Genomic DNA, 16,409 nt, shown 5'->3' with positions numbered 1-16,409 from the left:
ACCTTTTTCGGTGTTTGATACACACTGACATGTGTATGCATATACATGTACACCCACACACACACAAACTAATAATATACTATATATATAATATATATATATACATATATATATGTGTGTGTGTGTGTTTGTTAGTTTGTTAACATACAAATACATACGTAAACATATACAAGTAAAATATATAAACAGTATATAAATTTTATGTATGTATACGTACACACACATTATATATATATATTATATATATTAGGAAATTAGCAACACTTTTTGAAACTTGGAAGAGCGAGAGAGAGAAATCAATGCATTATGGCGGCTCCAGTGGACAGAGAGAGAGAGAGAGAGAGAGAGAGAGAAGAGAAAATGAATTTCCCATCATGGCATTACTGTAACATCTGGCCCTACAACGTCGACCGTATCCACCCTCCCAAATTAAATATTCCATTATGGCTGAACAATATTACACGATACGTAATTCAGCTGGTGAAGTTAATATAGGCGATCCGCATCAATTCTGTGTTTTATAGGATTCATGGACGTAAAGAGTTCCCCCATTATAGACATTCGTGCTATAATTCCGCATTTTTCGGAATTTCAAGTAGGTGTTTTGTTCCCTACAATTCGAAACAAATAAACTCATTTAATTTAGGCTGAAATATACACAAGTAGGGGATGTTGAGTAATGCTGTTGCTGATTACTGTTCGTATGTTTGCTTGTTCTTGATTTATCATTCCTTTAAGCAATAGACCGAAACTGTGAGCTTCATTTCCAATACACAAAATCGGTCAGTTATAAAATTGTTGAAATACGGAATGTTTGTTTGTTTTTGTTTGTGGTGCTTTTACGTTGTATGGAACCAGTGGTTATTCAGCAACGGGGCCAACGGCTTTACGTGACTTCCGAACCACGTCGAGAGTAAACTTCTATCACCAGAAATACACATCTCTCACTCCTCAATGGAATGGCCGAGAATCGAACCCGCGACCACCGAGGTGGAACGCAAACACCATATCAACCACGCCACTGAGGCGCTTAAAAAATACGGAATGCAGTACGTTACACAACACGTACATTCAACATACCCATGCAAGGAGACGAGAGACATCATAAATATGCAAAGTAGTCACTGCTTCTCTCTATGTATGTATGTATGAATGTGTGATGTGATATATATATATATATATATATATATATATATATATATATATATATATATATACATGTATGTGTGTGTGTATTTGTTACAGTAGTTTTAATTTCTTTCCCGTCTGCATAAGTATATTGAGATAAGCTATTCATAGGTATGTTCTCATAATCTCTCTCACCTAATATAAGGTATACGTATATTTACTCTCTCCTCTCTCTCTCTCTCATCCCCTCTCGCTCTCTCTCTCTTTCTCTCTCTTCTCTCTCTCTCTCTTGTCGTCTCCTAGCATTTTTCCTACTTCCTCGGCGTTTCGTCTCTCTCAACTCGTTTTCTTCTGGGTCGTTTCCCGCCCGCTGCTTTCAGCTGTCACACGCAGCGTGTAAGGGACAGACGCCCCACTGGGAAAGAGTTGGTTGGAGCAAATGGGAAGGGAGAGAGAGAGAGAGAGAGAGAGAGAGAGAGAGAGAGAGAGAGAGAGAGAGAGAGTGTGTATATATATAACAAAAATTATTAACCTCAGCCACGGGTCTACATACATACATATAGTATATATACATACAAATGTAGGTATGCTTATATATATATATATATATATATATATATATATATATATATATATATATATATATAATATATATATATATAGTCCGTGCAAAACCGTCAAGCTCACCATAAAAAGGAACAATTCAAGTGAGCTTAATGCTCATGAAAGCTGACTTTATGAAACTACGGTACAAATATCACATTTGCATACCAACGTAGTTGATGACGACATCAGTCTCTCCCTTATACTATCACCCGCTAACACCCCCACCCCCCTTGCCTCAGTAACCACTTACCCACCCAACCACTTCCCTGCCTAAAAGTGGGCGTGAGGCATTACCCACCCGCCGATGAATAGTTGAAGGGGCAATAAATCATTCAGGAATCCTCCTTTGGAACGGGATATGATTATGCATATGATATGAATTATCTAAGAGGGGAAAAATGCAAGTTTATCTTTCATTAATCGCCGCCACTTTAGCACCTGGTGGAGCTTCGATTCCTAGTGAAGTTCTGAGTGATATTACTTATGCAAATACTGTAAATAGTACGGCGGTAATGAGCTTAACCTCAGATGCACTTTCCCGTGGAGTTCCTATACGGGATCAGCTGCATTCTAAAAGTGATCCTTAATGCATATATATTTATATACATATATATATATATATATATGTATATATATATATATGTGTATATATATATACTACATATATAATATATAAGATATATATAGTAACTATATATAATAATATATATTAATATATAAATATATTATATAATTATATAAATTATCACTTACTATTTATACACACACACACACACACACATATATATATATATATATAATAATAATATACATTATATATATATACCTAATATATAAATATATATAATATATCATAATATATATATATATATAGATATTATATAATATACTCATACATAAGTACGTACGTACAAACATACACACGCACACACACATATGTGTGTGTGTGTGTGTGTGTGTGTGTGCTCTTGATTTATGGGTGAAATAATGTGACTAATCTTTCAATCGAAGAATATGCTTCAATACATTAAAAATTAACAATATACCTCAGAAAATGAAAAGCAAAGGGGCGGGTGAAAAATAAAAAAAAAGGACTTTCTTTCTTGTCAGGTTGAGCAAACATTAATGACAAAACTTGTGTGACAACCAGCCATGGAACTACCATTCTCGTACAAATGAATCAAAAGTTTCTGTTTTCCACTTTCACAGAATCATTTCTCAACATAACCTCTTTCACTTCACTTCTCTCACATTGTGACCCCTTTCTTTAGAAAATGATTCATGTTATTTAGTCGCCCGTGTAGCTATTCTTTCCACAACCCCCCCCCCCCCACCCCACCCCCCCCCAAAAGGTATCAAGAGTTTCATCCTATTAACCGACCTCATTCGGGTCAAATCATCCTAGAGCACGGCAATATTTTGACTACCAATTCCATCAGATGGTCTAATCGAAGCTGTGGCCGAAAGGAAAAGAATCAACGATATTAAGGTCACAAATCTATGAATTTGATGGCTCTCTCTCTCTCTCTCTCTCTCTCTCTCTCTCTCTCTCTCTCTCTCTCTCTCTCTCTCTCTCAACAATCGTTCCGATGCACAAAAGACACATTGCTAAATAGGACTGGATAATGGAGATAGTGGTTACAACCAGCACCAGTTTCCTTTATTTTATTTATCTATGTTTTTTAAGTGAAATAACCGCATGTCCCCTGTCCCAATGACAAATGGGGGAACCAGTATGGTAGGAAAATTGGCACCCGTTAATATAAGAAAGAAGAAATGACCAGATTAAACCGGTCATTTATACAGACACTGATAAATGTGTAAGGCAAGTAACTATACATAAACCTATTCACATATACGAATAGATATATATATATATATATATATAGTATATATATGTGTGTGTGTGTGTGTGTGTGTGTGTGTGTGTTGTGTGTGTGTATGTGTGTGTGTGTGTGTGAAGAGATGGATGCCTGTATAATGTAAAAATATACAATCCCACTAATATACATTCCCAATATCCCTAAATCAGTGTCCTTCACATTAATATAAATAAATGGCAAATTCTACTACTGCAGTGATTCGATGAGCCCGAGATTATTACAATTACAATGAGAGAGAGAGAGAGAGAGAGAGAGAGAGAGAGAGAGAGAGAGAGAGAGAGAGAGAGAGGTCTCGCGCACTCTTTACTCGCTGAATTTGTAACTAGAAATGTGCAGAGCCAAAAGAAAGGACGCAAGGTGCATTCTCTCTCTCTCTCTCTCTCTCTCTCTCTCTCTCTTCTCCTCTCTCCTTGCTAATTTGAGATGAAAATATTGCTACCTTGAAGCTTATTTTTTGAAGCTAGCGAAACGGCCCGAGGTCCTGAAGGCGTATTGGCATTCACGCTGTGGTGGCTTCAACGCTCGGTACTTTTTTTTTTTCTTTCTCATATTTGATACAGAAGAGACCCTCCACTTCGGGGTACATGAAACATTACCCAGCCTCTCTCTCTCTCTCTCTCTCTCTCTCTCTCTCTCTCTCTCTCTCTCTCTCTCTCTCTCTGTGGTGGAACAAATACAAAAAGCGTTTGCATAATCCTTCGATTTTTGTTGTGGATGGGGTCTACGTATAGGGATGGGAATGGAAGGAAGGGGAGGGGGATGGGAATGGGAGAATGGGAGAGGGAGATAGGTAGTAATGCATTACTTAAATCCTTTTTGAATAGCTACTTATTTTTTCATAATCTGGAGCACTTCCTTCGGTAGACGGTTTCTATTACGTAAGACGATGGGCAAAAATGTGTGAACTTATTTCCACGTGCTTAATGGGAACAGTTATTTACTTTACAATACATGCTTACTGAACATGTAGTAATTGCCTGTGCAACGGCTCAAGTGCTTAAAAAGTCTTTCAATTTTGCGTCTTGGCCCAGTTCCTGTATGAAGTGAATAGTGTGTAGAACAACATCCACTTTAGTAACTCTAAAATTAGTCACTATAGTAGATTCACATCAACCGTCCATTGGACGTCTAAGGCCAGTCCCTTACGACGCTTCTGATTGGCTGTTGATAAGCCAATCACAGGGCCAGAAACTCTCAGTCTCTCTGGAGAGTTCACATAAGCAGGATGTATGTTCCACCTCGCTTGAATGTTGTATCCCTAAGAAGAGGTGGAAATACATCCTGCCTATGTGAACTCGAGAGAGAGACTGGGAGTTTCCAGCCCTGTGATTGGCTTATCAACAGCCAGTCAGAAGCGTCGTAAGGGACTGGCCTAGACATTAAATGCACGGTTGATGTGAATCTCCTATAACCATAAAAGTTTTAACAGCCGTGTAAGAATTAAGTGCATATGTTTCCAAAGTACCAGATTTGGAGAAGGGGAGGGGGGGGGGGCGATACAGGGACAAATCCCTTGCATAAATGAGTTTTCCAGCATCGTTAATAATCCATTCACATCATCCCTCTCACGACATCTGGCTTCGTCACCATCGGCATTCTATTTTAAAAATCACTAACAGAACACAAAGTGAATACACGCGGGAGATCTCGGTTGAAAAGTCCTATATCATAAACCTAATTAGCGAATTGTCATAAAGTCGACAACGGCATTTTTAATTAAAATCAATTAATTAATCAAATATGCAAAGTCATCAAGGCAAAAAGTACACCGCGTTACTGGAATTAGAAGCTTTAAATTACCGTCGTGATGGGATTAGGAATTATGTCACAAAAATGCGACGGAAACCGTTATGTCTAAACTTAATAATAGGTTTCGATTGTATGCTGGTCTTGTTTTAATCTTATATCTGCTTTTATCAATGTCTCCTATGTCTACACGTGTTGTCGATTGTGTCTTTTACCTCCTCTGTCTTTCTTATCGCGTTTACCTCTCTCTTTCATCTCTTATTTATTGTCAATTATTATCTGTTCGTTGTCATATGCCTCTGTATTTTCATTTCTGTCTGACGTCTATCATGTCTCTATATTGTCTCTTCACCGTTATCAATCAGGTCTTATCTCCAGTGTCATTTATGTACCTCTTTTATCCCAGTTTGCTTTCGTTTATGTTCATTCTCTCTCTCTCTCTCTCTCTCTCTCTCTCTCTCTCTCTCTCTCTCTCTCTCTCTCTCTCTAAACTGAAAAACTATCACCAACTTCGAGCAAATTTCGGCCAAACTAACGCGCCCTCTTCATTCTCTCTTCTCTCTTCCTTTTTATCTCATCCTTTCCTCTACCTCTCTTTCTCTAATCTCTTTCCTTTTACCTGTAGTCTATTTCGGCCATTTTCATCACTTTTCCTCGTTAGAGACCTATTGTCACGTCAGCAGGATTCTTTTATTCCTACTGGGAATTATAAGTAACTCTCTCTCTCTCTCTCTCTCTCTCTCTCTCTCTCTCTCTCTCTCTCTCTCAATCCAACACACACACAATATTATCACTTGAGAATTTGCAAGGCTTGTGCCTTCCTCAACATGTTGCATACTGCCACCCTGCTGTTCTTTCGTGCTCAGAATCTATTTTATATTCTCTCTCTCTCTCTCTCTCTCTCTCTCTCTCTCTCTCTCTCTCTCTCTCTCTCTCTCTCTCTCTCTCTCTCTTTTATTATGATCACATGGAGCAAGTATTCGCGAAACCACACAAGCACACAAATATATATATATATATATATTATATATATATATATATATATATATATATATATAGTATATATAAATGTGTGTGTGCGTTGGTGTTTAGTGTACTACTGTGAAGCAATTTAATGTAAAAGCTTAAATACTGCAGGAATGTGGGGAAATTATTATCTTTATAAGGCACTTTAATCATAACATCATTTTAATCAAAATAGCCGCGAGTGTTTACAAACATATGCTAACACATTTTAGAAATTATACAAGGAATTTTATCCTTTTACGTATTACAAAACCTTTATTAAAAGCAAGTGAATTTTATCACAAATGTCGATGATGACGGTCAATTTGCCAAAGCATGATTAATATAACATATTCTTTTTACTTAATTCCATTCTACTGATATAACTGGATCATATATCTATATTATATTATAATATATATATATATAATATATATATATATATATGATATATTATATACTATATATAATATATATATACTATATATACTAATATTTTTACTAATCTTATTAATATCCTCAGTATCGAAACTAAACCTTCATTTCATAAAGTATTCCTCCCACATGAATACATAAATACAACAGAGTGAATTAAATTATACTAAATTCAATCAATTTCTCTCTCTCTCTCTCTCTCTCTCTCTCTCTCTCTCTCTCTCTCTCTCTCTCTCACGCACGTGCAGACACACGCGTGCATTTACTAACCTTTGACGGTGATTTTGGCAGGGGTCCTTGAGGGCACTTCGCGCCCCCCTCCCAACCGGTCCTTCACGCGACAAGTAAAAGAAGTGAAGGCGTCCTCAGGAGTCACCCCACGCACCAGCAGGTCTCCCGTCGAACCCACCATCTGGTATCGCCCTTCTGCAGGAATTTAGATAAAAGAAGGACAAAGATGTGAGCTCGGCGAACTGACGCTGTTTATAAGTTGGGAAAAGACAAGGAGTAGTAGACATCTTTGTGTTTATAAGTTGGGAAAAGACAAGGAGTAGTAGACATCTTTGGTTTTTAAAAGAAATGTTAAAGATAGATGTGAAGTTGAATACGTGGTAACACTTTATAACACAAATTTAGTTGATGGATTGCACAAAACACGGTATGCAAACTATAAAAATAAAAACTTGTTATACAAGCTTATATTCTATACCTTATATCAGCAGTACGAACAATAAGTATATACTGATCTAAAATGGCATTAAATAATGCTCATAGACGGTTCGAAGAACATTGTAAACACTACATTATAGCTCAATAATTGAGAAACATTCCCGATACCAACAATCTTTTCATAAACACCTGACCGTGTTCATCTCTTTAAACGCATAGCAATAGATCTTCTTTATGTCCCCAATTCAATTTCATGACGGCATGTTTTCAATACCTCCCAATAGAACTATTTACCAGTTTATTTTTCACAATTTGAACTTTAACCCATAACCTATGATATAGTGGTTTCCGTACCCCTCAAAATACCTTTCTACCCGAGAGAGTCGGAATCAGCTGAAATCCTCTTACGATCATCCTGGCTTTCAAATAACAAGTCATTTTTATAAAGAATAAAAAAATGTAACCAGAATGCGGAGGGTAATAAAAACGAAAGAAAAAATACATAAAAAAGGTAAATAAAAGGTTCAAAAAGTGAAATAAAGGAGAGGAAGATTCCGGCATTTCGCTCGCATAAAAAAAGGGAACAAAACAAATGAAAAATCAAAACAAGAAAATCCGACCCTTTTTCTGACCCGTGAATGCAACACAAACTCGGCTCTCCATTTTAAGGACTTTTTTCGGTCTTTTTTTTTTCTTTTTTTCTCTCGATAGAAATTTCTCCAGCCTTTCTGACAACCTCCGATGGAAAAATAAATGAGTGAACGAATAAGGAAATGAATATATCATCAAGAAAATAGAAGTTGCATGTAAGCCTACCGCAGTTTTCTAAATCTTTTTTTCGGTGCATGAATTTATGTAGTTTCGATAGCAGGCTGAGAACTATACTAAAATATAAATGAATGACAAAAAAAAATGGAATATTTCGATAATGTCAGATTAAAAATAAAAGAACATTAAATAAATACTATGGCATAAATTATTTATCTAATAAGTACTTATATGGAATTCATGTGGGGCCTAGTAATCCATATATTAAAAACGGCAGAATAAGTCCTGCCTTCAGCAAACGGCCGCATCTGTGAAGTTCCTGTCAACTTGTATCGACCCTCCGCCCTCCCCACCACCTAAAAGCACAATTGGAAATGACCACTGCAAAAATAAACAAATATCAAATAAACAACACGTCAAAACAACCTTCATTACTCTATGAATTGTCCGTCGCTCATACAAAATAAACCATACGGGAAATACTTGGGAGAGCTGAAATCCACTTACATCATTTTCTAACCCTCCGAACTGACAACAAGGGGGTTAGGGGGAGGTCTTCTCCTGTTTGGGAAGGGGTTGCATACACCCTCCCCAGGCTGACTGACCCTACCCCCTTCTTTTTTTTCTTTTATAGGAAGGATACCGTATTGATTCACTAATATCAAAAAAAGAAGGTGGAAAAAAGAGCGCATCGTAGCTTGAAATAAATTTGCATAGAAATTATAAATTCGACTGCAAATTTTTCAAAATCTAGTTTATTTATTCACGCATGCAATAAATATACCACCCTTGCTGCAGATTGCAACGATATGCGAATATATTAAGAGCGGCCTAACGAAGCTTCAATTCAGTATATAAAATTTTGGCTTTTTTTATTTTGTCTCCTTTGGTTTTGTGTTTGCTTTGGCCCATTTTTCGTTTGTTTGTTTGTTCTTTCTCGACTCTCCAGATTCTCTGTTTCTGGCATGAGGCCACATGTACCCGTTGCCTTCATCCACAAACACAAACACATATGTATATATATATATATGTATGTACGTGTATATATACATACATACATACATACATATACATAATACATATATATACACACAGACACACACACACACAATATATATATAAATATATATATATATATATATATATATATATTATTATATATATATACACACACAGTCTTCCTCTTATGTTAATATAGGGGCACAGTCATCCTCTTATGTAATATTCTCTCGAATGCCAAAGCACACGTTGCATCTCAAACTTTAAAACAATACTTTTCCAATTCCATTGATCTCTTTACATCTTCAATGATAAAAGTTTTATGGGAAAGACGTATTCACTATTATGTTGCTCAATATACTTAAACCCAACAACTTTCTCAGCCAGTAACATGTGATTTGATTTGACTTATGAAATTTCGGCAGCTGAGCCAAGCACTGGGGCACTCAAGGCCGTTCAACGGCGTAGACAACGAAAAGAGGGAATTGGACGATGATGTCATCTATATGGCTGGCATAATTTTCGTTTTCTGGTTGCCACTGATATGGCTGGCATAAATTTTCGGTTTCTGATTGCCACTGATATGGGTGGCATAAATTTTCGGTTTCTGATTGCCACTGATATGGCTGGCATAAATTTTCGGTTTCTGGTTGCCACTGAAAGTCCTGCTGTTGCCCAGGTGGTCGTGTTGGCAAAGAGAAAACCAGGGGACGGTCCCAATGCAAAACCAACAACTTGTAAACGTTCTCCCTTGTGTAAGAGGAAAGGGCTCTCCATCGGGGCTTAGGTATCTAATACTTAGACAGAGATTGGAACAGAGCCCTTTTAGATCCGTACACATATATGATGATATCTCTGCTCTCGTGAACTGGAACATTGGTAAATACCAAGTCTCCATGCAGTGAAGCTGTCTTCATTAAGCTCAGTGGATTTGAGGAGCCTAAGAAATAGTTTGGGACCTTAGCTAAGTCATTTTTTGGGATATTGTGGGCCCGACTGGGTTGCCAGATTTATGGGTATTGATAGTCCCATAACAATATTCAAGTCTACAGTCGCCATGCCCCTTAGGAATCTCAACATCCAGCCGAAGGCTGTTTGCCTGGTTTAGCATCTTACTTTCGGTTCATTCCGTGTTCGGGGATATCTTCCATCTTCATCATGTATTCATGTTTTACCAGATACACGATTGTCAGTAGAAAGCCTAAAATCCAAGTGACGAAAAATGAAGAGGTCCTGACGCCTGTGGAGGATTAGAACTTGGAACTTCAGAAGTTCAGGCGGAAATGCAAAGCAATGCAACCTTAATACTTTTCTTCTTGCACTCTAATACATTTTTATCTTTTTACCTGCTTATAATTTTCAATAGGAGGGATATCTTCTTTCTATGTTTCTCTTCCTCTTGCTTCTTCATAACGCCAAACTCTGTTGAAGCTTGAATTTCTAGTCAATGGCCCCTGTTGGCTTGTTCCATATGAATAGGTTTCACCTTCTGAATAATAATAATTAAGATTCAAACCCTCCCCCAAACAACCAAACATCAATGAAACATTATAAATACAGTCATTTTAAAATGAACCATTGTTGTCATGTAAGTAAACAAGTAAACAAAAAAGTCTAAAATAATAGTGAACTCAAAATTCAGGGATTAACAAGGTCACGATTGCAGAAATATTAACCAAATTGCCAAAATTATAATAATACAAATAAATAGCAAAGCACCGAAAGCTTCGCCCTTAAACGATAAATAGCATATTCCTCATCCACACATTTGATATTTCCTTCTCCTCGCCGCCAAAGAAAACAAAAAAACATCAACACCGATACAATCCCAACTAGATATTGCAGTAAACAAACGAAAACCGAGACTTAATTGAAAACCAGAGACGGTGGGGGAACAAACATTCCGCGGCGTCATATGCCCTTCTTGAACGGAAGACTGTCCTCCCCCACCCCTCTTCTCCACCCGATATCCCCGCCCCCCTCCCCTCTGTTCTATTCTTATCAGTTTAATATTGCGGTTTTGAGGTCATATTCCACAGAGCCAGGCCGCCGACTCCGCTCCAACTCACCTCGTCGCCAAGGGGGGATTTGGGGGTGGGGGTCATTTCCATGAGGATGGGGATATTTTCAGGGAGAGAGGGAGGGGCGCTTGGCCAATGTTGTTACGCTGAAGGTTGAGATCAAATAACATGAACGTTATAGGTATCAATTTCTTCCCTTCCCCCCCCCCCCCCCCTCTCTCTCTCTCTCTCTCTCTCTCTCCTTAGTATTTTATTCTTCCCCCCCCCCCCTCTCTCTCTCTCTCCTCAGTATTTTTGGCATATACTTAATATCCCTATGCATACATACATGTAATAATTATGTTATAATAGACGTATATGTATATATATATCATAGTATACATATACATATATATAGACATATACATACACACACATATATGTATGCATATATATAAGTATATGCCAATACAATACGGTAAGGAGAGGTGTCATATATAATATATATATATATATATATATATATATATATATATTATATATATATATACATACTACATACAGGGGTACATAAATGTATGTATATATAGATATATTAAGTATATGCCAATACAACAGAGTAAGGAGAGGTGTCATATATATATATATATATATATATATATATATATATATATACATCATAATATACATACATAATATACATGTATATATTACATGACGCCTCAGCAATAGGGTGGCTACTGAAGTTAGTCCAATACAAAACTTCGTTTGGAAACAATATCATGAGAATAAATAAGTTGAGGCCTTACCTGGGGAAACAGAGGGATATATAGTGTGGGTAGGTGTCTCCCATGCCGTGGGCGTCACGTGGGCGGCGAAGCTGGGAGGAACGAAGCACTTGAGAAGCACCGAACCACCCACGAACGCCTGGGATCCTTGAGCTTGGACTTTGAAGTCTTGCCAGACAGCTGAAAATAGAAAATGACATCATTTATACCAACAGGTCAAATCATTCTTGATTAATTTCGCAAGAAAATACTCTAAAATCTGCATAGCAATTTTACATGAAAGGAATTGACCCACTTTTTAAACAGATAAAAAATAATAGCTAGGTCAGTCGAAATGATTTTGAAAAGGGTCTTTCAGTCCTTTTAACCATTCACTTTTATTTCATATTGGTGTTTGATAACATCCACACTGAGGTGAACACTTTTTAAGTAATTCCGAGCCTTATACATTTATTTTGTTACTAAAGATACTCAGTAATACAACATGGGGTAAGTAATGTAGAATGGGGGAGTCAAACGCGAGAGACCTTTTAAAACAAACTCTGCGTGATACACGCGCCGCATTTAACTTACTGCCCGATTTTGTCCAGCTAGGAAGTAAGAGCAAAAATTCAGAATGACGTTTGAATAAACACCAATACTGAAGAAATGTGAATAATGTGAAAAGACTTATTACATATTAAGCCGATGCAGATATAATTTTCTTGAAGTTGCCATTTCATCCCTTGCAATGAAGATACACAAAAGTTTCAAGTCTAATTCAATTGAACAAAAAAAAAAAAAAAAAAAAAAAAGTCAAATAATAAAATATACAATTTTTTACTTCCGTTGATTAATACAAAAACAAAACGCACTAGAAGAAGACGAACATTACTAAAGTAATAATTACTTACACAGTTACACAGTCCACTGTGATCCCATAGAAAGCAAGTCAAAACATAAAAACACCCTACCAACAGCTCACTGTTAGCAAGTTCAACACCCTTACAACTATATAAATAGGCTGCAAAGTGAAGAAACGCTAAATCCATATTAACAGCACGTCGAATATGATTCGCCTTCCATCCACAAGAACCAATTCCCGAACCAAACGCAATAACGCTACGAACACCTCATTAGCAGCACGTCGAACATCATTTCCACGTCAGTTACATCACCAGATCACCCCGAGCGTCATCCCATAATCAGACACAGACTGACTTTTCGACGGCACCACTATGAAAATGGACCCGTCGACAAATGGACACACAGACACGGCTATTCATAAACGTCTCGTCGCATGGGCGGGCTAATCCGACACCTGGACAGGTGAGACTGACGGTCCATGCTGATTCCCAGAGCCTAATTTGTAAACTGACGTTGTAACGACCGCCTGACTCGCATAAAGAGATTGACTCCGCCGTGACGGATGGGTCCTTTCGAGTCTGACCAGGTCAAACCTTTGCAATGGCGTGCATGATGATCGTGCTACAATGTTTAAGAGGAATTTCAGACAACGCAGAGTGAACTGCACTGCACTGTACAAAAAATAAATAGTGCTAGTCCAACAGAAATTGAAAGGAAAAAAAAGTTCATTTCAATTTGATGTTTGCACTACTGTGATCACGAGGAATTTCCGACGATAAATGACAAAATGCCTGCAAGGGAAATAAGTAAAGTGTAATGACGATGTGTATATAGAGTTTAAAGATCTAGGAATGTGTGTGTGTGTGTGTGTGTGTGTGTGTGTGTGTGTGTGTGTGTGTGTGTGTGTAGCACAACCTTCTCAAACGGATCAACTATCACAAACAAGTAAACTTTCCAACTGAATAAACTTGAGAGAGAGAGAGAGAGAGAGAGAGAGAGAGAGAATTTGGGGACTAGGAAACAAGCACCTGTTTCAGGCTCCCTCTCCACCCCCCACCAACCGTCAACCCCAACCCCAACCCCAGCAAGTGCTATGCATAAACCACAGAAGACGGAGAGAGAGAGAGGGAGGAGGGAGGGAGGGAGGCTGCCTAGTAGCCTGGCCCCGCGTGACAACTTAGTTCGAAAGTTGTTTAGGGCAGAATTTACATAGCGCAGAGCGAAGGCTGTGCAATGCCCGTTGTCACGGTGAATCCATGCATACAGAGAACTCTCAAGGCCCTCTGGAATTACATTGTATGTATGTATGAGGGTGGGCCAACTCCCTTGCATCTCCGTAACCTAACGTTTCCCCAAACGGATCTGCTGGACGTCCAACTTCTGCATATGCATACAGATGGAGGCATAAAAGTCACGGTGCATATGCATGCGTCTTACGGCTGTATTTGTTACTCAATTAGGGCACGGTCGATGCCTCCGGCAGTATATGATTAAGTGTGTATGAGAGAGAGAGAGAGAGAGAGAGAGAGAGAGAGAGAGAGAGAGAGAGAGAGAGAGAGATCAGCTACGGTTAACAAGAGGCTTGTTGCTATAAGAGAGACATCAATAACAAAATTATTGACAAAATCTGAGAGAGAGAGAGAGAGAGAGAGAGAGAGAGAGAGAGAGAGAGAGAGAGACAACCATCAATTACAGTTAGCAAAAGACTTGTTACATAAAGCGAGCCATTATCACATAATTATTGAAAAAATCATATAAAGTACTCGCGTGAAAACTTTAAAAAGTTTCAATTAAAAACCAAAAAAAAAAAAAAATTAAAAAAAATCTTGCCCAGCCATCATCAACAAGGTTATTCGAGGGCATTAGGTTTACGTAATGCCTAAAGGCTACAACGCACCAGGCAGGTTAACCGAACACTCCTCGGGCCCCAATTTCTTCCCCCTAACCCCCCTTCCGGTAAGGACAAGGCCACCGTGCATTAGCCCTGCAAAAGACCTCAAAACTTACCTCAGGGATTAAAGCAAATGTCCATTAACTCAGCAGTATCAAATTGATAACTCCTTTTTTTAAAACCTCGCATTTCTATCGTGACTCTGTTCCGTGAAATGGATAATTCAGTATTCAATCTCAAAGAGTTATTTAGCTCTTAAAACAAGGCTCTATTTCCACTAAATGAATACTTAGCTTTTTTTTAAGTTAATACTTTCATCTTGACGTTGTTACAGAAAGAAAAAGTGGGCAGTGACTTCCAGTTCTCTTCAAAATTCCTCTTCGACGAAAACGGGACTTGAAAAGTAGAGGATATATAGGGCTGATTTAATCAACTGCAAATTAATGTTATCATTACATAACCAGCGTCGAAGACAACCTAAGATAATCAGTTTTAGCATTTTCATCAAAATACCGCTTATTCCAATAACCCGCGGCAGGCGGACGACGTTCTTAAACATAAAAAACCAAAATGTCAAAAACTTACGAAGAATAATTCAGTTCCTTATAAATTTTTAAAATTTAATTATATCTCTTGTGATATCTTATATATAATATCATCCAGATTCGCGTCACAATAAAAAAAAGTAACTGAATTTCTTACGAGAATATTGCTCAGTTGAAAAAAAGGCAATAAATACCATTCTTCCTTTCCAGCTACCAGAATCCTTGTCAATAAAATGCCATCTAGTTCAGAGAATAATAACTACGTTCCAAGTTTCGAAAACACGAAAGAAATGAAGGAAATTCCAGTGTATTCTTATCTTATGACATTCACCACATTCAGAAATACGAAGGAAACGAAAGATATAGCAGCGTATTCTTCTGTTATTACAATTACCACATTTCACAAGTCTCCAGGATGATAATAAACAAGTAAAAAATGCCCCGAGTCTCGGTATAATGCTCAATGAGCCGCGGCCCGTGAAACTCAGCGGGCGTTGGTGGCCTGTTCTGTAGCGTTCCCAGTAGGATGATCATGGCTAAGTTTAACCTTTATAAGAGTAAAAACTACGGACCCTAGAGGACTGCAATTTAGTGTGTTTGATGACTGGAAGGTAGATGATCACCATACCAATTTGCAGCCCTCTAGCCTCAGTACTTTCTAAGATCTGAGGGCGGATAGAAAAGGTGCGGACAGACAGACAAAGCCATCTCAATAGTTTTCTTTTACAGAAAATTAAGAAATAAACGAAGATATTGTTACAAAAATTTACTCTTCACAAAACGCTACTGCAAACTTCCCCCAAGGAAAACGCGGAGACTTAATGAAACCAATAGAAACCTGTATATTGACAAGCATACAAAAATAATCCTGGAGTTCCCAGAGACAAAGAAAAGTGTGGATGGAACAAGAAAACAAAAGCGGAATACTACTTTTCAGCAACTGAACTTTTTTTCACTTAAAAAAACAAAAGAAAAAAGGAAACTGTAAAAGAAGAGGAGCACAACTGAAAAAGACTATAGGTAACCGGCCTTTTTTTTCAGAAATAAACAAGAATACATGCGATTTTATATCCAGTCATATCCGAGGGAAATCTTTTGCA

General features: G+C 37.7%; 1 protein-coding gene across 2 annotated transcripts in view; it reads right to left on the bottom strand.

Annotated features, from left to right (window-relative positions):
- LOC135201756 (cell adhesion molecule Dscam2-like) overlaps positions 1-12,181 on the bottom strand; it is a 180,581-nt gene extending 168,400 nt beyond the window's left edge. For both annotated transcript variants that reach the window (XM_064230993.1, XM_064230994.1), the window contains exons 1-2: positions 12,049-12,181; positions 7,074-7,229 (exon numbers count right to left, since the gene is read on the bottom strand). In XM_064230993.1, coding sequence (XP_064087063.1) covers positions 7,074-7,215 — 142 coding nt within the window. In that variant the 5' untranslated portion in view covers positions 7,216-7,229; positions 12,049-12,181. The remainder of the gene's footprint in view (positions 1-7,073; positions 7,230-12,048) is intronic.
- Positions 12,182-16,409: the final 4,228 nt, after the last annotated feature.

Source organism: Macrobrachium nipponense, chromosome 28 (assembly GCF_015104395.2).
Source record: "Macrobrachium nipponense isolate FS-2020 chromosome 28, ASM1510439v2, whole genome shotgun sequence".
Classification (NCBI taxonomy): domain Eukaryota; kingdom Metazoa; phylum Arthropoda; class Malacostraca; order Decapoda; family Palaemonidae; genus Macrobrachium; species Macrobrachium nipponense.
The sequence above is the reverse complement of the archived record's forward strand: the minus strand, read 5'-3'. Positions and strand labels throughout refer to the sequence as shown.